Source organism: Sceloporus undulatus, chromosome 1, assembly GCF_019175285.1.
Source record: "Sceloporus undulatus isolate JIND9_A2432 ecotype Alabama chromosome 1, SceUnd_v1.1, whole genome shotgun sequence".
In the NCBI taxonomy this organism is placed as follows: Eukaryota; Metazoa; Chordata; class Lepidosauria; order Squamata; family Phrynosomatidae; genus Sceloporus; species Sceloporus undulatus.
Window position 1 is genome coordinate 277291038 of NC_056522.1, and position 20708 is coordinate 277311745.

The 20708-nt window shown below is 40.7% G+C and overlaps 1 protein-coding gene across 3 annotated transcripts; it reads left to right on the top strand.

Moving 5' to 3' along the window:
- Positions 1–9716: 9716 nt before the first annotated feature.
- AKIP1 (A-kinase interacting protein 1) lies at positions 9717–20624 on the top strand. 3 transcript variants are annotated; one of them, XM_042439638.1, is made up of 6 exons: positions 9717–9913; positions 12618–12756; positions 15832–15915; positions 17399–17512; positions 19580–19669; positions 20260–20624. In XM_042439638.1, exons 1-6 carry the CDS (start codon positions 9759–9761, stop codon positions 20386–20388), a joined length of 711 nt encoding a protein of 236 aa, XP_042295572.1. In that variant the 5' UTR covers positions 9717–9758; the 3' UTR covers positions 20389–20624. The 3 variants fall into 3 exon arrangements, with proteins under 3 accessions (XP_042295572.1, XP_042295736.1, XP_042295660.1); XM_042439802.1 differs by having other exon boundaries at positions 9794–9918; XM_042439726.1 differs by lacking the exon at positions 9717–9913 and adding an exon at positions 10060–10157.
- The last annotated feature ends 84 nt before the right edge of the window (positions 20625–20708 follow it).

Consider the following 20708-nt stretch of genomic DNA (forward strand, 5'->3'; position numbering starts at 1 on the left):
CAAAGGCAATACAAAATGTTATGCTGGTATGGTTCTGGTTTGATGACCCACTTTGTGTTAGATGCCAGAAAACCCTGCAGTTTATCAAGATGGTGAAATGCACATTATTCTCTGTAATTACTACACCACGGAGAGATTGATGCACTCTACTTACTGAGTTTGAACATCCCAATTCCAGTGGAGGAACTGTCAGGGTCAATAACCAACTCATCTTAATTCTCAGTTCTTTCCAGCCTAAATACTGAGAAATGTTTGAATTCTGGTAAATTATTCAAAAAATAACTCAGATTAAGTCCTCTCTCTGTTTCCTTGGCTAAAATCATTAGATACAGCTGTTCCAGCCCAGAGAGGACCACATTGTACCTCACTGTCAGGTGTCTGTTGTTGTGACCTCTTTAAAAAAAGGTGACAATCCTAATTCAAAATTAATGTGGTTAAATAAACAAGCATTCAAACCCAGACCTTCACAGGTAAACTCTCAAATATTTAGTTTCAGCCACATCCAAACATCTGAAATCTCAAATTGTTTGCATCCTGGATGTGAAGAAATTTGTGAAATTTGGTAAATTCTTATCAAACTGAATGAACTGAAACAAAATTATTATCCAAATGGCGCTGATCCCAAATGTTTTCAGAACATAGTTGACTCCTGAAATGCTGAGTTAGCATAGATCCAGTCCACAAGCCCTTGAATGTCAGTTTGCTGGATACAGGTGTGGCTTTTCACTGAACTATTATCACCTATTCACCTGCTATGCAGATGTTTGATATTATCAGATGTGACTGCATCAATCACCTGTGGGAAATGAGACACAGAGGAGGTAAATAGATTCAGCTTCACTGCAGTTCCCTAAACAAATAATTGATGCTGTGAAAGCTGACTGATAACCACCCATTGGACCATTCACAAAAGGATGGTGGCAAAAAATAAAAAATGTAATAGTCAGAATCTCAGATGTGGGGTGCAACTTTTCTCAAGCCTGCCCTATATCTTATTGGATATAGGAAGCACATCCATGCATTATGAATGGAAGTAACAACCCATTTCCTTGATGAGATTACCTTTTTTTATGCAGACTGTATATATGTACAACCTATTTCATGCCTGGGGCATTACGTAAAAGCTAGCATCCTATGTATGCTTGCTTTAAAATGTAGCTACTTGGGGTGGCCATTGCCTCTCTCATTAAAATTTAATTCAGTCCCCAAGTTTCTATCATTGCAGTATCTTAAAACTTCATCTGAGCATTTAAAAATACTGTTTAGGCATGAAAAAGAAATTTGGCAATATGCAAAAATAAGGAAATATAAGTTCTAGGTGTGAATGATTTTAAGTATTTCACTTTCTGCATGCTAAAGGACTGAAGAAAAATTTAATAGGAGGGCAGAATTCTTATTTGGATGAGAAATACTCTTATTTACCTCCCTCCCCCCCCCCCCATAGATACACCCTTGAAGCCCAGTGAAAATAAGTGTGGATTGCATCAAATTGGATCTTTTAATATTTGTTCTTATTCCAATAGTTATAAGAACAGTTCTAACACAGAGAAACAAAATTCATTTGGTGAGATATAGGGGAGGTCTTTGAGCAGCAGTCTGTCAACCCTGATCCACCCACGAAAATTTGCTTATAAGTAATATTTTAAAAAACAAAATTTCTCCAGTTTCTCTTCCTTCTTTGGAGTGTAAGAATTCTTTAACTGATATCTCATTTCTAATATCAGGTGTTCCAGTTGGAATCCAGTTTCAAGATCTACTTAAACTATGATGTTAAGATTTGCAGCATTAGAATCCTGACTGGTTATATCCCTAGATTTATTATAAAATAAATCTCTGGCAAACAGCTGGCAGATGTATCAATGAAGAAACTGGGGTACAATGATGATAACAGAAAGTGGGTCATATTCTGTGCTTGCTAGGAAGATTATAAATGATACTATCCAAGACTCCAGTCTGCCCGATTGTGTGTTGTAGCTTCAGTTGAATGGAAATAATTATAATAGCAGCCATGACAAGTCACCCTCCCCCCTTTTTCCCCCTATTTTCCATCAGTAAGCCAGTATTGACCCAAATATAAGAGATCATCTTTGATCTACTTGACCCAGTGAAGCCTTACTTTTGGCACTGAGAAGGTAGGAGCTGAATAACAGAGGACTTGATCAATGTGGGTTAGAAAACTAAATCTGTCAAATTCAGATATCAAGCTGAGGGATCAATAATCAGCATTATCCAGGGCAGCTTGGAAATTACAAATGGGGCAGGGGACCAGCAAAATGTAGGAGTGAGGGAAATAAGAGGTAGCCAGAAGCCAGTCTCTGAAGTGAATGATGGTGCAACTGAAAGTCAGAAGGAATTCTAACATTTAAGGCAGTGACCAGAGCTGATTAGGAACCAGTCCTTGCATTTAGAGGTAGAGCTAAGTAGATGCTGGTGGCTTCCATGTCAGTGGAGCAGTGGATCCACTTTGGGTTGCAGTCCATACTTTAAAGGAACTATCTATGGTGCTTATCCTGTTCTGGTACCAAGGGTCAGCACCCTAGATAGCTCCTTTAATGTGTGGAGTAAGTCTCAAAACAAATTCACTAACTGGTTGACATGGAAATTTCCAGCTGCCATGGCCTTCCTCAAAGAATATAGACTCCAGCCATTCTTGCCTTATACATCCAAATGGCCTTTAATTGCAAACCAATTGTTGTAAATATTTTTGACTGCTGCAGCTATCAGCTATGAGTGTATGTTTCTTAAATTAATAGATTCACTGTCAACTGGTACTAAAACTGCAAGGGAGAAATGGCACCATCCACCAGGAGCAGGATTTGAATTTGTTCCTCTTTCCCCCCTTTCTGCCACATATCTAACTGCTATCGAACATCAGAGAACTCAAAGAACAGAAGACTGCTATTTCCAAGTTCTCTTACCCACACTTGTCATAGTCTGAATAAGAGGAAGAGTATGGATAAAATACCATGGAGATGTATCTATGAGTATGTCCCATTGAACTCATTGGGACTTACATCTGACTCAACATGAATAGGGACTAGTAAGTTTCAGAATTTCTGTGCACAATGTGTTACAGCAAGGTTAGGAAACTTGGCACTCAAGGAGTTCTAGACCTCAACATCCATCAGTCCCACCAGAATAGCCAAGGCTAAAGGATTATAAGAGCTGAATCCCAGAACATCTGAGAGGTTAAAACCCTGGTTTAGGCTTTAGCCACACTGTAGAATTAAATCAGTTTGCACCATTTTAACTGCCATGACTCTGTCCTACAGAATCCTGGGATTTGGTGAGGAACTAGGGCTCTCTGACAAACCAGGCTGAATACCTCGCCAGACTACAAATCCTGGGTTTCTGTATGATAGGTTAATGGCAATTAAAGTGGTATCAAATTGCTTTAATTCTGCAGTGTGGCTAACATCCTCGGCAAGTTTGCATCCAGCCAGCAGTATTTGAAGACACAGCTTCCAACTCATGACAAACTGAATCATGTTGCATTCCTCAGCAGAGTAAAATTCCATCATCTGTTCAGCTGGATTGGTGTCAATGCTGGGATAATTTTAATACCAAGTAAAAACCTGGCTTTTTATTAAAGCCTCCAGGCATAACTGATTTTATCCAGCCTGTGCATGTCCAATTGTTACATTAAAACATTATTTAAAACTATTTAAACTGGATTTTAATTGGTAATATTAGTGTATTTTTAATTTTTTAATATTTTGTTATTATTTATTGTTTTAAATTTTATTTTATTGAAAGCTGCCCTGAGATCTTCAGATATAATGTGGGATATAAATATTTTAATAAAATAAATAAATAATAGTTGTAATTAATAAAACATTACTTACTTATTTACTCACAGAGGCCTTCACTTTCAACTTACTATTTACGGTAAATAGATGGTGTGTAAAAAAACTTTGGGGGGGGTAATGTTTCCCATCCCCACAAAACTTTCTAGGACCAATTATTATTGGGTTTTTTTCTAATGATTTGTGCCTTCTCATGATGTGGTCAAAATACAACAGCCTCAGTTTAGTAATCCTGGTTTCCAGGGATAGTTCAAGCTTGATCTGTTCCAGAACCCATATGATGTATTTGTCTTCTTGGCTGTCCACAGTATCCTCAGCATTCTTCTTCAGCAGCACATCTCAAATGAGTTTAATTTACCTGCCTTGAATCCCACTGCAGGATAAAGGCAGGATATAAATCTTGGAAATAAATAAATAAAAATAAAAATTATTCCTATCTGCTTTCTTCACTGTCCAGGTCTTACATTCATACATGGCAATGAGGCATGTGATAGTTTGGACTAGCCTCACTTTAGAATTCAGAGATTTGTCTTTGCTGTTTAGGATTGTGTCAATTTCTGCTCTTCCCAGTCCTAGCCTTCTTGTGATATCTTTACTTCAATATCTGTTCTGATTTGTTTCAACCAAGGTATGGGAAATCTTTGACTATTTCAGTTTTCTCTAGGATGAACTCTTGTAGATCTTCCATGGTCATTATTTTTGTTTGTTTTACATACTTAAGATAAAAAAAACATTTCTAGCCATGATTTTGGTCAAGGTAGACTTCAAAGTGTTTGGGTAGATATAGAGGTGAGGAAGATTTCCAGTTTCTGGAAAAGATTTGGTTGGGGGAGCAGGAACAAAACACAACCCAAATTTCTTGCTCCTTTAGGAGCAATTTGATTTGCAATGTCAGCAGATGGCACTTAATTAGCATAGTGCTCATATATGGCTCTCTGTCATATTTTTGTGCTTGAGTCATCCTCTTCACTTTATGGCACTATATGTGTCTCCAAGTTGCCTGTCAACTTATGGTGACCCCTTGAATTCTGTAGGGTTTTATTAGGAAATGAATATTCAGAGGTGGTTTTGTCAGATCCTTCCTCTGAAATATAGCTACAACATCTGATATTCATTGGTGGTCTCTCACCAAAGTAATAATCAGGGTTGATCAGATCAGATGGGATTAGGGTATTTAGGGTGCCTTTAGGGTATTTAGACTACCCTATCAGAAAACCTGGTAAAGTGAAGAGGACATCTCAAGCAGCCAACTTTGTGTGTGTCAGGAAAGCACAGTAAATCATTATTTATTTATTCATTTTTCACTTCCTGGGAGAGGTTCTCAAAGTGTTTTCAATATTGATTAAACTAAAATGCACCTTGACTATGGGGGAGGGTGCTATTTGTCTGCCCTCCAAATATCTTCAGCCTGTCTTACAATCACATAGCAGGACTATTAACTATGGGTACAGTTTAAAACTGGACAGAGCTCCTACAGTATATCTTCGATGAGGGAAGAGGGAATCTGAGCAGATACTACTAGGCACCAAACCAGGAAATAAGAAAGTCTGCTCAAATTCCCTCTTCTATACAGCCACTAAAGATACAGGCGTCCTCTTCAGTTTTCACTCTGACAACTGTGTCTATGATGTCATTGGTTATCACCAGTAACTCTCAGAAAAACAACATCCTGTTAGCAAGTTAAGTCACCCTCTTGGTTGTTGAAGAGGTTAGAATTTATTACTGACTACACAACGACCAATCCCCCCAATCCACCTTTTAAGCAATGCACTCCCATCCACAACATATCCATTTCTATGTCATTGCAGAGCCAGGGATGGGAAGTAAGAATCACCTGAGATGCATCCAGCTATTTTGCTGTAGTTGAACATACTGCAAGAACATCATCTTCAAGGACATCCTGAAGCTCCCTGCAGGTACCTGTTTCATTGTGTCCTCCTACAAGAAAATAGTTGGATGTGTTTATGCTAATTCCCCTTCATTGCTTAAAAAGTGGGTTTTGTTGCAATAGCACTGGGAGACATAGCTACAGAGATGTTGCTTTGCAGCAGATATACATCTTCCCCATGCAAGGTCTCAGCCATTTTGCAGTTTTGCCAAGGCTAAAATGTAACCAATTACTAGCTTACTCTCCCACTAAAGCTATCCTTCTCTCCATAGTGAAATAAGGGTGACATTAGAGGGCTGGTTAACATGTTCGGCGACATTTTGATAGCTGTGGAACACATTCTCTTCATCAGAAAATCACCATAATATGGAAGCTACCTTGGAGGTCATCTAGTCTAGTGCTGGTTAAAAACTATAGACTGGTGGCGGTCTACAAGACATTGCCAGTCCATAGCAATTTTCCAGGAAATAAACAGTTGTAGTCAATGACACAAATATGTTACCAGTCCCTGTGGTAGGGGGAAATCCTTGTCATTCCCCATATCAAATAGCTTAAGAAGCAGTGATCTGGTCCAACTGTAGTTGGACTACAGCATATAGTCCAACTACAGTTATGCACAAAAGATGACTGTTCAGCCTCTGCTTGAATGCCTCCAGCAAAGGAGACTCAGCCACCTCCTGAGGCAGCCAATTCCACAAAGTTGAACAGTTGTTAAAAAGGTTCCCCTACAGTTTAACTGAAATCTGAGACATCCTGAAATACTCCATTAGTTCTAGTCTAAAGAAACCAAACTGCCCTAGTGTTATCCCTGGTATGACTGAAATACCAGGTAAAATGATTAGGCAGTTACCCACCCCCACTGTAGACTCTCCTTCCTCCAATCCAGTTCTATCAACATTCTCTATGTCATTTCTTATCATGGAATTTGTTTCTTTGAAATGTTACTTTCAGATATTAGCAAGTGTATGTATTTCTACATACGCATAGTGACCTCAGTATGTAGAGGCCACATCCTTATCTCTGAGCAGCCCATTTCAGTATTAGACTCAATATTCGCCCACCTGGATTTGATGTGAGAAGGATAGTTTTCTTGTAATGATAGTGCTTAAATGCTTTCGTAGTCCAACAAAGCAGCCTTGTCTGCTTAGATCACACAGTCTTAAGCAGCCCAGAATAAGAGTTTGGCTGTTTCTCATATAAACCAATGCTAGGCAAAGATGTGCCTCAGTACATTGTGTTTCACAGTCAGCAGTTTCAAAATGACCCAGCAACAGACTTGCTGACAGTGTGGGTTATTGTGCATGGATGCAAGTCCTTGCAGGACAGGGCAGAAATGTAATTCACAGTCCAAGGCAAGTATAAAGGAAATTGTATCTGAAGAGTTTTCTGGTTAAACTACCTAATGCCATTAAAAATCCACCAACTCTGTAGGTCTTCTTCTGGTAAAAAATAATAATAATCTTGTATGAAAATATCAGCAGAACCCACTATTGCAGCATATTTGTTGAGAGGACTGAAGGTCCAGTTCTGGCAGACTGCACTTCAGCCAAAAGGCTCTCAGAGTGGCTTACAAATTGTTAATTAGACATTTCCCTGACCTCAGGCTTACAATCTAAAGAGACAAGACACAAAAGGAGAAGGGAATGGCAGTGGGGAAGGGGGAAAGTCCAGCAGATCTTCACTCCCTTGGAAATAGCAGTCTTCTGTTCTTTGAGTTGCTGCAGTCTTGTGTGTCCCTTTCTTGTGTATTTATACCCAACTCTATATCAAGAAATCTCAGAGCAACTTACAAACACAATTAAGCAGTTTAAAAACAGTAATTTTAATCAGCTAAAAACATATTAAACAATATAATCAGTTAAAAACAGATTTTGAAAATTAAAAGTTTTTTAAACTATATATAACAGTTGTTGGGCTGAATTGATGAGGTCCAAAGGCTTTGGTGAACAATTAAGTTTTAATGACATGAGTGTTGGCTCCACGTGAGCCTCCAAGGGGAGAGCACTCCACATTCAGCATGAGAAGATGTGTCTCTGGAGAAAAGACAAGGTTGCTTAGCAAGGCAGGAATGCATTAGAAAAAGAGGAGGACCATATTCCCAATAGATAAACTCAACCAAGCAAGCCATGACCTGAGCAGGGTGACTTAGTTGGAGGTCTCTTATTCATAGGGTTGCCACAAGACCAAATTGACTTGACAACAGTTAATAAGCCTACGAGGAAACCCACCTAAAAACAAGTTGTCCCATGTTCAAAGAAGGCTCGTCTTGAACATGTTTGGCTTGGATAAGTAGTATTACACAGATAAGTATTCAAATGAATCTATTCAAAAGTAAGACCCACTTACTTCAGTGGGACTTAGGCCTGGGGAAAGCAATCAGAAATACCAAGACTTTGCCATTTTCTCTAAGAAAAGAGGGCACTTGCTTAAAGGGCTGCACAACAATTTCCCTACTTTTATTTGGCTTTGGTCCAATGAAACAATATAATCTTTCTGTTTGTTGCTACCTTACCTTTCACACCCTACTTCCTCTTCAGAAAATACTGTATCAAGAACAGCTGCCAGACCACACACACAGTAGAGTTGCAATTCCGAGTAACATACACTAGGAGGCAAAGGAATCTTGTTGTAGCACCTTTGAGATTAACCGAAAGAAAGAAGCTGGTAGCATGAGCTTTCTTTTTTTCTTTTCTTACTTCATGTTTGCATCTGAGGAAGTAGGCTCAAGTCTACAAAAGCTCATGCTATCAGCTTCTTTCTTTCTGTTAGTCTCAAAAGTGCTACAAGATCCCTTTGCATGTTGATTTTCTAGATTAACACGGCTATGCCTTTGCATTCTACACATTAGAGGGGAAAGCCACTGATCAGAGTAGAAATTCCCTGCAATTAAACATGCACTGGGTGGCCTACTGACTGTAATTAAAGGAAGCAGCACCTCTACAACACACTCAGAGAAAAGAGAAAAGATTAACCATTACATTTTCTGTGCAGTTTGGTAATGAAACAAATTCATGGCTGCGATCCTGAGCAGACGTACACATGGGCTGACATATATTTACTCAGAAGCAAGTCCTGCCAAGATCAGCCGGTTTGACACCTGATTAAATCTGCATAGCATTGTATCCTTTAAGTGGAAGCCCCCCCCCATTCCCCAATTACAAGCTTCCTTGACTCAAATGGGATTTATTTCTCTGTGTCTGCACTGAAGAAATAATCCTACTTTAAGTGCTGTAGTTCCATCCTGTGGAATCATGAGGTCTCCAGTTTTGCAAGGACTTTAGCCTTCCTGGCCAAAGAGTGCTGGTGCCTCAGATGGCAGTTAATGGCTCCATCCACACTGCACAAATAATCCACATTGACACCACTTCAACTGACATGGCTCAATGCAGGGAAATCCTGGGATCTGTAGTTTGTTGTGGCACCAGAGCTCTCTGACAGAGGAGGCTGAATAGCTTGCAGTAACTACAGCTCCCAGAATTCCACAGCATGGACCCGTGGCAATTAAAGTGGTGTCAAAAGTGGATTGTTCCTGCAGTGTGGATACAGCCAGTGTCAAATGGCATTCTTTCTACAGTGTAGATCAGTGGTGCCCAAACTGCTCTTGAAGGGAGTTTTAGCTCCCAGAATCCCAGACTATTGGTCAACATGGCTGAAAAAACTCTTACAGGGCACAGTTTGGGGGCCACTGGTGCAGATACACCCTGGTGAAAAAGAGGTCCAAAAGACACTGCAGGAATAATCCAGTCTGAGACCGCTTTAACTGCCCTGGCTCAGTGCTAAGGAATTCTGGGGAATGTCGTTTTGTGAGACATTTAGCCTCCTCTGCCAGAGAGACATAGTGTCCCAACAAATTACAATTCCCTAGCACTGAGCCAGGGCAGTTAAAGCGGTCTCAAATTGGATTATTTCTGCAGTGTGTTTTGGACCTCTGTTCTCCCCCCCTTCTTTGAATGATTGCTAAAAAAAACAAAGTCCAAGGGACAGAATGGAACTGCTGCCTTGATCAGCTGAGCTTCAAAGAGGAAGGCGGCTGACCGTGAACGCCCCCCATTGTGACGTAACAAATGGCCGTTCCAAGGAGCGAACGCTCACACACTCGCAGTGACGTCACCGCTTCTCTCTCGGCCGTTGGCGCTTCCCATGAAGAAGATCGGCTCATAAGGCGCCCTGGGTCAAGGCAGCCTTCCTTTCCTTCCCTTCCGAAATCGCCCACGTCCTGGTACGGTGAGTTCCTCAGGCGGCCAGCAGGGGGCAGACGAGCTTCTCTGGAGTAGGCACAGCAGAACTGGCGAGGAAACTTTACAAGGACTTTCTGGTTGTTGTTGTGTGCCTTCGAATGGTTTCCCACTTAGGCAGGGTGACCAGGCGTATGTCCTAACTGCAAAGGGAGGACCAGGCACCGCAAAAATGGAGGGCATTCGGGGGGAAAGAGGACATTTGCCACATAAAAGACACTCAAATATGTAAATTCATTCTGTTTTGCCCTGCTCGCAATGGAGGACCTTTTGGAATTCCTCCTGGACAGAAGGTGGAAATAGAGGACAGGCCTCCTGGGAAGCCTCCTCTGAACAAATCTTGGCAAGAAACCCCATGGTAGTAAGTTTGCCTCAGGGTCTCCAGAAAGAAGGGAATAATGTCTTGAAGGCTTTGCAAAAAGGAGCTTCTATGTCAGAGGCCTTGTTAACTGAGGTTTGTGTGTGTGTGTGTGTGTTGTGTGCTCTTAACAGGGTTTTCTTGTCAAGATTTGTTCAGAGGACGTTTGCTATTGCCTTTCCCTGAGGCTGAGAGAGAGTGACTCGCCCAAGGCCCCAGTGGTTTTCTCTGGCTAAGCTGGGATTCAAACCCTGGTCTCCAAAGTTGTAGTCCAACACTCAAAGCATTCCGTCCCACTGACTCTTTACAAGGACTTTACTAATCATTTGAGAAGTGGTCGCTGTGTCTTTTACTATAAACAAGTGGGGCGGCTTGGCTGTGCTGTTTCCAAGTTTCTGTCCATTCGGAATGAAATCCAGTTTCCAGCTGAACCAGAGAAAATCTCTAGGGAAGTCAAGCATACGGCTATAGAGCGCACTGGGGTGTATCTTCTCTCTCTTTGGAAACTTACTATTTGCTTTTAAGGGTGATCTTGTACCAGTGACACACGGTCAGGTTGTCCAAACTCACAGGCCTCTTTGTACTGGAAAATGTGAGAGCGAGTACAGTAGATGATTTCTCAAGCAGAATAATCAAATTGCCAAGACGGACGCTGAACAACCACCAGTCCCATACCCCCCCCCCCGACCTGCAGACTCGGGGTCTATCAAAGAAAGATATAAACCCAGTCGTCTTTGTGAAAATAAATAAAAATTGCCTCACTTGCAAATTACATGTGCATACACAAATACAATGGAGGAGAGAGGAAAGAGGTAAAATGGCTGCAGGTTAGAGAGCAGGTGTGGGGAAACAAACAGGAAGTCTGCACACATGCAAACTAGTCTTTAGTGAATATGCAGAGAGATATTGTAGCGCCTTTGAGACTCACGGAAAGAAAAAAGTTGGCAGCGTGAGCTTTCCTAGACTTAAGTCTACTTTCTCAGATGCATTTGGTCTGAGGAAGTATACTTAATTATTTAATTAATATTATTTTGTTTTCTTATATCCCACCTTTCTCCCAACATAGGGACTCAAAGTGACTTAAGTCTATGAAAGCTCATGCTGCCAACTTCTTTGTTCCAGTGCTACAAAGTCTCTCTACATACTGATTCTACAGACTAACACAGCTATATCTTTGAATGCTTTAAACAGTTGCCACTTTCAATTGGTGTGATGTCCCATTATTTATGTGATCTTATTTTGTATTACTTCTTCCTCCAGCAACCTTATAACATGTACACGAATAGTATAGCACTGGATTTACACAAAATTCTGGAAGAGAGACCAGGTTATCCCAGTGTTACTGATTAAAATTCATGGGTGAAGATGGAATCAGTTGTGCTGCTTGTTAATTTAGATCTTGATATGATGGCCATAGATTGTCATGCTGTATTATTGCTGCAAGTGTGAAGTATAGCAATAACATTTTCCTTCCCTTTGTTATTGTGTGTTTCTACATTCCTGAATGCTTTAGGGCTGAACAGAAAAAAATCTATTTTCCACACTTGATTTTTTTTTAATATATAAAATGAAAAATGAAATACTCTGCACAAGCACTTTCACATTTTAAGCATATGACAACCATCTTCACTATTGGAATAATGGAGTTTGCATCTGTTATCCTGATGCCTAATGCATTTACTTGGGATGTCAACCAGTAACATCAGAAACTCTGTTCCTCCGTTCTACTCTTACCTGTTTGTTTGCCACAGGAGAACTAGCTGATAGACAAATTGTGTTCCTTCTTTTTCTTGTCACCATTGTCTATACACTTTGAACCAGAAGGAAAGGGCAGCTCAGTGGACACGGAAGAACAGCTGCTTGACTTGGGGTACTCTTGGCTGGGCTGGCACACTCTCCGATTGCATTTTGCTATACAGCCCCTGTGAGAGCTAAGGTACAAGTGCCTGTGTACTATGCAATTTGCCCATCTCACATGAACTCCTGGCTACAAGCAAAACCCCATAGATCTCTTTCTTAAAGCAAATAACTTGTAGATATTTGGGGAGGGGAGGAGATGGCTTTAGGACTGACATAAGCCTTGTCTGTTCCTGGAAATAAGTGACTTGGAAAGTGTCCAGATGCAATTTGTGTGAGCACAGTTATACAAAGCAAATGAGGAGGGCTCTTTGAAAATTAATAAAACTCATTCGAAAGAGGCAGTATCATTCCATTACTTCTTTGTCCTTTTCATTTTCCTTCTTCTCTTTCCTGGTGGTGTTATATGTGATGGTCTGAGGAAATGTACTGATTGTTTTGTTTTTGTTTTTGTTTGTTTTTTAAAAAATCAGGTTGCAGAGAATGGAGCCCTTAAATGTGAGCTATCGCTTGCAACGCACAGCAACACTTGCACAGGAAGTTCTGGAACGGGCAAAAACACGAAAATTGAACTGGCCACTTCCCAGTCGATTCCAAAGAAGGACCTTCCGGGTAAGGTATTTAACAAGAAAAATTGAGAGGCAGTGATTGGGGGTCAAGTTCATTTATATTGCAAAGAATAACCAGAGAAAGAAGAAAAATCCTCATAGCAAGCAATGGCATGGTGTTTTTCTGTGTACCTGCCAGCTTTGCAACTATCTGTGATATTTGCAGCTACCTAGAGCCACGCATCTGAGCCAGGGATGATGTTTATATGGATGAGTTTTCCCTGAAAACTTATTGATATTATTCAATCAGAGTTTGTATTCTATTCTTTGACTGTTTTTGCTGTATCTCTCCTCACTATGTTTCCCACCCCATTTCTTCTTAGATTTTCATTTCCTGAGTAAAACACTATGTAATTATCTGACTCAAAATGTCCCATTCCTGTTCACTCTAGGGAGTTTATCAGACTCAAGTTTTGGACCCTGCAATTGCGCTAAGGAAATGTAAAGAACGTTGCAAAATGACTGTTTCGTGCAATGTCTTACCACATTGCTTGCTTTTCCATCATTCCCCCATAACGTTATGTTAGCACTACAGTTGCGTGAAAGTTGAGATTTGCGTGATGCGAAACCATGCATAGCGTAACTGTCTACTACACCAGCGCCTTCCGTTTCTGTCAAGTATTTCGCATCAAAATCCTTGCACATGCCCTTTGGAGGCTTTGGTGGCATCATGACCTTTGTGCTTCCGGGGGAGTGAGGGGTTCCCCCCCATCTTTAGGGTCCTATTTAGCGGAGGGGAGGGGGAGAAGGAAAGAGCCAAAGGAAAAAGGGAAATCTGGATGCAAAGAGTGACATAAGCCAAAAGGGGAAATCAGGGTGGCTTTTGAGGGGGGGGAGTGGAGGAGGTGATGGAGGAGGAGGAGGAGGAAGGAGCCGTGGGAAGAAGGGAGCCATGGAGGGCATCCTATAATGGAGCAGGAGGAGGAGGATGAAGGACCCAGGGCAGCTCAGAGGGGGGTGAGGGTTGGAAGGAAGGAAGAGGAGGAGGAGGATTGCCCAAGGAAATAGGGCTGTGGAGAGAAGCTGGGGATGTGGGGAATTTATGCACATGATTTTTGGGGTGCTTGCTTTCTTCTTGCTCCTGGAACTTAAGCGCCATTATTATTATTGTTGTTGTTATTATTGTTGTTTGTGTTATATGCGGGTGCTACAGTCAGAATGCCTGTGCTGCATTTCCATTTTATTCTCAACTGATTCCATGGGTCAGTTGGAACTGACAGGTCACTCTGTCTCAGCCTCAGTGGAAGGCAATGGCAAAGTGTAAGCAGGAGGGACCCTATCATTTGCAGCCTCCTAGGTGTCCATGCAGGACAGAGGAATGGGGCTGGAATGGATGACCCCTGGGGGTTCCTTACATTGGAAGCCTCCTAGGTGTTCATGCAAGACAGAGCCACCCCCACCCCCACCCCCCGGGGGTTGTCTTGGAAAAGGAAGGTCACCGGAAGGGAATGGGGTCAGGGTCAAAAAGCAGCCCAGCATCATGGGAACTTTGCAATAGTAACTTTAGCGTTGCGTCGCGCTGCTGCCTACCACACCAAACCATTTCGCACACACCATTCGCAAGATAACGGGAGACCATGGCCTGGCTTCCATTTTTGCCCACAATGCCCCAAAAGGGAGGAATGATGCTTAAACTACGGGAGCGTTGCGCAACGGGCTCCCATAGAAATGAATGGCGTCTGGAAGAACATCGCGCTATCACGTTATTGCGCAATGTTGGTGACGCTAACATTGCACGATAGGCAGGAAAAATCGCCAAAAACTTGCGTCTGATAAACTCCTAGCTCACTCACCACAGGTATTGTAATGTTTATGTGTTCTATTTCTTGTTTTACTATATTTAGCTTCCCCTGATTCATGATTCTCCTATTTCATGCTCCTATAATATGTGTGGTGCAGCTTTGGACTTTCTGTTCACCTCTGAGCATGTCAACAGCTGAAATCCTTTCAGCTAGAATCTATCTGTGTCATTAGCCACAGCACTATTTGTAATTGTCCTTTGCTGTACCCCAGAGCTCAGTAAGTGCCATTTGTCTTGGGAGTCTCATCTTATGGCATTTGTTTCATTTTGGGTTGTCTCCTCATGCAGTTTTTTCTGGCAAAATACATTCAAAAGGGGTTTACTATGCCTCCTTCTGTACAGTACTGTTAGCTATGGTACCACTATTGTCTCATTCCCCCAATACTGCTGATGCCCAGTAGTTTGGCACATTTAGTCTGATATGGGAGACCCCACCAGCAGCACAGCTGCCTTTAGCATAGTCTCTTGTCTCGCAGGAGCACACAATCCCACTACCATTGGTGGCAGCTCCTCACTCAATGTTGTTGGATGTGGCTTCAGGCTAAAAGTGTCTAAAGATGGATTGTAAATCATAATGGAAACAGTGAGGTTACATAGTTAATTTTCTTCACTGAAGACTGAATGCATCCTGATGATGTGTGCTGTCTTTGTTCTTGGATCCAAGGGCATCAATATGCACAAACAGGTAGTAAGAAGCAATCTTACTTAGTGTAGTTGTTTTTATTGGGTAGGAGGAGAGGGGTAGGGGAGGTCATCTTGAATGCCATTCTCTGTACAGCATGGTAAGCTTATTGGTAGATTTGGCCTAGTCAGCCAAGAGCTATTTAATGTTTGTGAGCTTATATTTTATCAAGACAGGAAAGGATAATGGGATAATAATGTTGGGACTCTAAAGTACTGCAGTGCTTTTTGAGATCCATTTGGCTTATTATTGTATGGAGTTTTGTGGGCATTACGAAATTTCATTGACTGTATGAGATGCTCTGAGAAGATGAGACTGTAATTGATTGTTGTGGCTTGTTTTGTAGTTTTTTTAAAAAAATAAAGAGTATTAATTTAGGGAGCAGTACATCTTCTTAAGGTTGAACATGCTATTAAACCATCAGGCTATATGGAAGAAAACTCTTCAAGAGCTCTTACTATTTCATTTCCTTGATGAGCTAATATGAGATAATTGTGTATAACATGCCTTGCTCCTATGAGATATCATACTGTCCTTTTGTCTGTACAGTGCCTGTGTTTTCCATAGTTACAGAACATTTTCTTTCATGAAAACAGGAAGGGGATGATGAAGATGCATATTTTGCTGCAACTTTTGCTTCAGTCGCTGAACACATGGGTCATATCTCTGCAGAATGTGAGGTAAAATGGATCTTGATGTAGTAGTAGTAGTAGTAGCTATGGACTGATCTGTATAAAAGCTGAATGAATCAAGATTCAGAAGAGAATGAGTCATTGGTGGCTTCTGTTGAAGAAAGTACGTTTTGCCAGTACTTCCTCTGCCACCTTCCCATCCTGTTTTAGACAGGCCCCCAGATCTTCACAGCAAATGCTCCAGAGATACAGGGGGAAAGAAGATCTGGTAAACACTGCCTGCTCCTCTTTCTCTGTCAGGAGTCCCCCATGAGCAGTGTTCTCTGGATCCAGCCCAGTGACCATTATTACTATACAACTACAGTTATTAGTTGTAACTGAATTTGGGGGGAAATCTTTGTTAAAATGGTCAGAATTTGTGCCTCAACATTTCAAGAAAAGCTGGGTTTTCATATTTGTGTGTCTGTTGGCTGCTTTGTAAGTCCTAATTGTTATATTGCACAAACATAAATATTTGAATGTTTATTCTGACATTTCATGTGAGCCAGAAAAGCGGAGGAGGGAGGAACCTTGCTGGGAATTGGGGGGAAAAACCTCTACCCTTTTTTCCAGAAACTTTGCCAGCTGTTCCTGATATGTGTTCAAGCCTAAAGCCAAGGGAATTATTTGTTTATGTGTTTTGCTTTGTATTTATTTAGGGCTGCTGATCTGTGTGCCTATTACCACTTATTCCATGTGTTCCATTGCTCCAATACTTTCAAGCCATAGAGCATGTGTGGGCAACCATGGCAGTCCAAAAATCATAATTAAATTTCACTTCTGGTTGCGACCTCTGGGTTTGCAGAGCATTTTGAAAAGGTTGGGGTGTCTGAGGCAAGTTTCCAGAAGTCTTTGCCACACCCAAAGTTCTTGACCTTTGGGGGATCTTTTCACTCATTGTTTCTTGGGGGGTTCTATGAGCCATGCTTTCTTTAGACCTTCTCTAAACCAATAGCAATCATGAGAATCAAAGAATCTAACAGCATGCAAGAGAATGCAAGACAAGAATCAAATTAACCTGTAGACAGTAATAGACAAATACTTTTCTGTCACAGTCCATTCACCTTTGTTTCTCCAGAGACAGCAGAGGGCAGCAAAGGCTTATCCAGGTAGTTCAGTTTGGGTTTGTTTTGAAAAAAGAGTAAGAATGGGTGAGAATCTATCTGTTGGGAGTGTCAGAAGTGTCCATCTCTATTTTGGAAATAGCTACAGCAATTGAATTTGTCCAGAACAGACAAGAAGAATTTCATTTCAGTTTGTTTTGAAGAACTACCTACAATTTGCAAGTTCCTTCAAAGTACAGTAATGAGACTGATAACCTGGGACCTTTAATGTAAGAGAAAGCAAGACTGACAAAATTTCCCATCCCTATAAGAAAAAGTTGGTCACATCTTTGTAGAACAGACTCCATTCCTAACTCACGAAGCCATAGTTTTAAATGGAACTGAGGGTTCTTTACAATCTTGCCTTCTCGTTTTCATTTCTCCTCCAGAATTACTATTGCTGTGTGCCTCCATTTCAGTTTAAGGAGTGTGAAATTGCACACATTTTCAGATATCACAGCAGGCAAGCAACTGAAAAGTTGCTAAAAACATTTGAAAATGAGGTAAGTGTTCAGCACCTTGTCTTCCATTAAGAGAAACATATCTGAAAGAACTTGTGTTTTAAGTTGTTTTCTTTTCCACCTCTCCTCAGAATTGCATGCCAATTGTGTTTTGTCCTGATGTATGGTCCTTACAAATGTTGTGTTATTAGTATTGATATCTTGATATATGTCTGAGTCTTATAAAACAATCTCTAACTCCCATCACCCTTCTCTGTTGAGTATGTTGCCTAACAGCCAATGAGAATGGCAGTCCAACAACATCTAGAAAGCCACACATTCTGAAGATTTATTTTAGAAGTTACTAGAGAGACAAACTGTTCTCTTGGGGTCTAAATAGACAAAAGAGATTGTAGCTGCTACCAGTCAGTATTCACTGAATCTAAGCTGTGCTTCAGATGTCAGTTTAATTTTCACATGATATAATCATTATCTAAACTCAGGATGCATGCAGTGGATACGTTAGGGGTAACTGTACCTGTAAAGTCTGTTAGGGATAACTGCCTGTCACTACCTACAGACAGTCTGATCCAAACCTGTTTACTTCAAACAATTACATACAGTGGCTTCACTGGAGATGTCTGAGGAATCTGTTCCAGACCACTAGAGCTGTCCAAGGTACTGAACATATTTTATGGAAGAGGTTCAGCATCTTGGATAGCTCATTTCAAATTTGGATTAAAACCTGGACCAGATGTATCACCCTCTGACAAAGAACCACCAGCTATTTTCGGTTAGAAAGATGACTAGGAAATAAATCCGCTAGGATCTTCTAGGGGATTTGATAGTGAAACTTGCAACTTTGATTTGAATATGGCATTTAAACAGAAAATAAATCATACAGTTGGAAGAGACCACAAGGGCCATCCAGTCCTGCCTCCTGCCGTACAGGAAATCACAATCAAAGCATCCCTGACATATGGCCATCCAGCCTCTGTTTAAAGACCTCCGAAGAAGGAGACTCCACCGTACTCCGAGGGAGTGTGTTCCACTGTCGAGCAGCCCTTACTGTCATAAAGTTCCTCCTAATATTGAGGCGGAATCTTTTTTTCCTGTAGCTTCCATGCATTGGTCTGTGTTGTAGTTTCTGGAGCAGCAGAAAACAGGCTTGCTCCATCCTCAGTGTGACACTCCTTCAAATACTTAAACAGGGCTATCACATCACCCCTTAACTGTCTATTCTCCAGGCTAAACATACCCAGCTCCCTAAGTCTTTCCTCAAAAGGCATGGTTTCCAGATTCTTCACCATTTTGGTGGCCCTCCTCTGGACATGCTCCAACTTGTCAACATCTTTTTTTAATTGTGGTGCCCAGAACTGGGCACAGTATTCCAGGTGAGACCTGACCAAAGCAGAATACAATGACACTATTACTTCCCTTGATTGAGACATTATGCTTCGATTGATGCAGCCTAAAATCGTAGTGACCTTTTTTGCTGCCGCATTGCACTGCTGACTCATGTTCAACTTGTGGTCTACTAGGACTCCTAGATCCCTTTCACACATAGTCTCATTAAGCCAGGTGTTCCCCCATCCTATATCTGTGCATTTCATTTCTCTGCCCTAAGTGCAGTACCTTACATTTCTCCATGTTGAAATTCATTTTGTTAGCTTTGGCCCAGCTGTACAGTTAATTGAGGTCATTTTGAATTTTGATCCTGTCCTCTGGGATATTAGCTACTCCTCCTAATCAATTAATCTTGTTGTTCAGTACATGGGTTAAGAACATGCCTTGACATGTGTGCAGTTTTTCAGGATACAGCACAAAGTATCATAATCAATAGTTATCATTGTACCCTTGATGGAGTACATTCATGATCAAGATCTGATTGAATTTTTTTTTCACCAAGATAGTCACATTAGTTATAGACACTGTGCTTCTGGAGCATTTGGCTTTGAAGCTATGCTTATTTGTAGTATGTCCTCAGTATTTCATTGCAGACAACATTTTGATGCAATTCTTAATGTCTGTCATTGATTTGGATACTTTCTTTTTCTCTCTGGTGGCCAAGAGTATGAACCTGCTTGCCTCTAGCCTTGAAATTCCATAAAACATATATTTTCTCCATAGGAAAGTAAACGTGATCCAATAGTGGAAGAACCTGGGTGTCCTGATACAGAATCAGTTGCATTAGTTCCAGCCAAGACCTCTGACCCGAAAGCAAGTATAAATTGACTTGATCTTTGAAAGCTTCTGTGGCTCTTTTTCTTGTGGATTGGTCACTAGCAGAGCAGACAGCCCTGGCAGACAGATTCCCTTTCTTCTGAATCGCTTCAGACAAGTGGAGGGCATTCTAAAGCAGTTGTGGGTTGCAGGGAGAAGAAGGATAAGTCCTATCCTGTATGGGATAGGGGCCATAAAGCTTGGTGAAATACACACACAGTCTAAAACAATTGCTCACTTACATAAGGAACTGGTAGAGTGAAACTGGAAAAAATAAAGTGTATTTTAAATGGAGGAATCCACAAATGTCCTTACTATGGAGATTATTCATCTGAACTCTGACAATGTTCTACCCTCACTCCCAAACTAACACACATGCATATAAATGCAATGCTTTATTGACAGTAATGCCCTCCTGTTGTAAGTGTATGGTTATGATTTTAAAAACTGGATTTTTTTGTTCAAATGTATCTCTGCTATTATTTATAAAACTAAAAGAAATTGTTTTCCTAATAGTTAAAACAGCTTCTACTAGTGAGTATTAACCTTTTCTTTGAAAAATCTTGACCTATAAATTTTACATGCAGGATATCTATGTTGAAGTTTTTCCTGGCACCTACAGAGTCAGTGCGTGTTTACAAGAAGACACAATCAAACAAACACATCTGGTAAAGATTAAACCAGGAGAAAGTGTAAATTTGACTTTTGATTTATGAACAAGTTAGCAAATGATACAAATACCAACATATGACATGCATTTTAATATATTATCTTCTCTGTCTTGAGCATTTTAAATATCTTCTCAGACATAAGCATTTTATTGTGTCATTTGCCTGTATATTATAGTTTAAAACTTGTTTCAGATTTGCCATAACTTGAATCATGTAGTGTACTTTGACTTTTATACTATACAATAAACATAAAGTGTTGCTCTTCTTTTTAAAGACTTAAAGTTGTGTGAAATTTATCTTATCAAAGTTATTTCCTTTAAAAAATAGTATAGACTGATGAACTGCAATAAAATGCAAGGAGCAGA

Bases quoted from the DNA above. Each gene is read 5' to 3' on its own strand.
- AKIP1 (XM_042439638.1), top strand. From the start codon at position 9,759: ATGGCCGTTCCAAGGAGCGAACGCTCACACACTCGCAGTGACGTCACC. The intron at 9,914-12,617 runs GTACGGTGAGTT...TTAAAAAATCAG, and splicing joins CCGAAATCGCCCACGTCCTG to GTTGCAGAGAATGGAGCCCT. The intron at 17,513-19,579 runs GTAAGTGTTCAG...TTTTCTCCATAG, and splicing joins TAAAAACATTTGAAAATGAG to GAAAGTAAACGTGATCCAAT.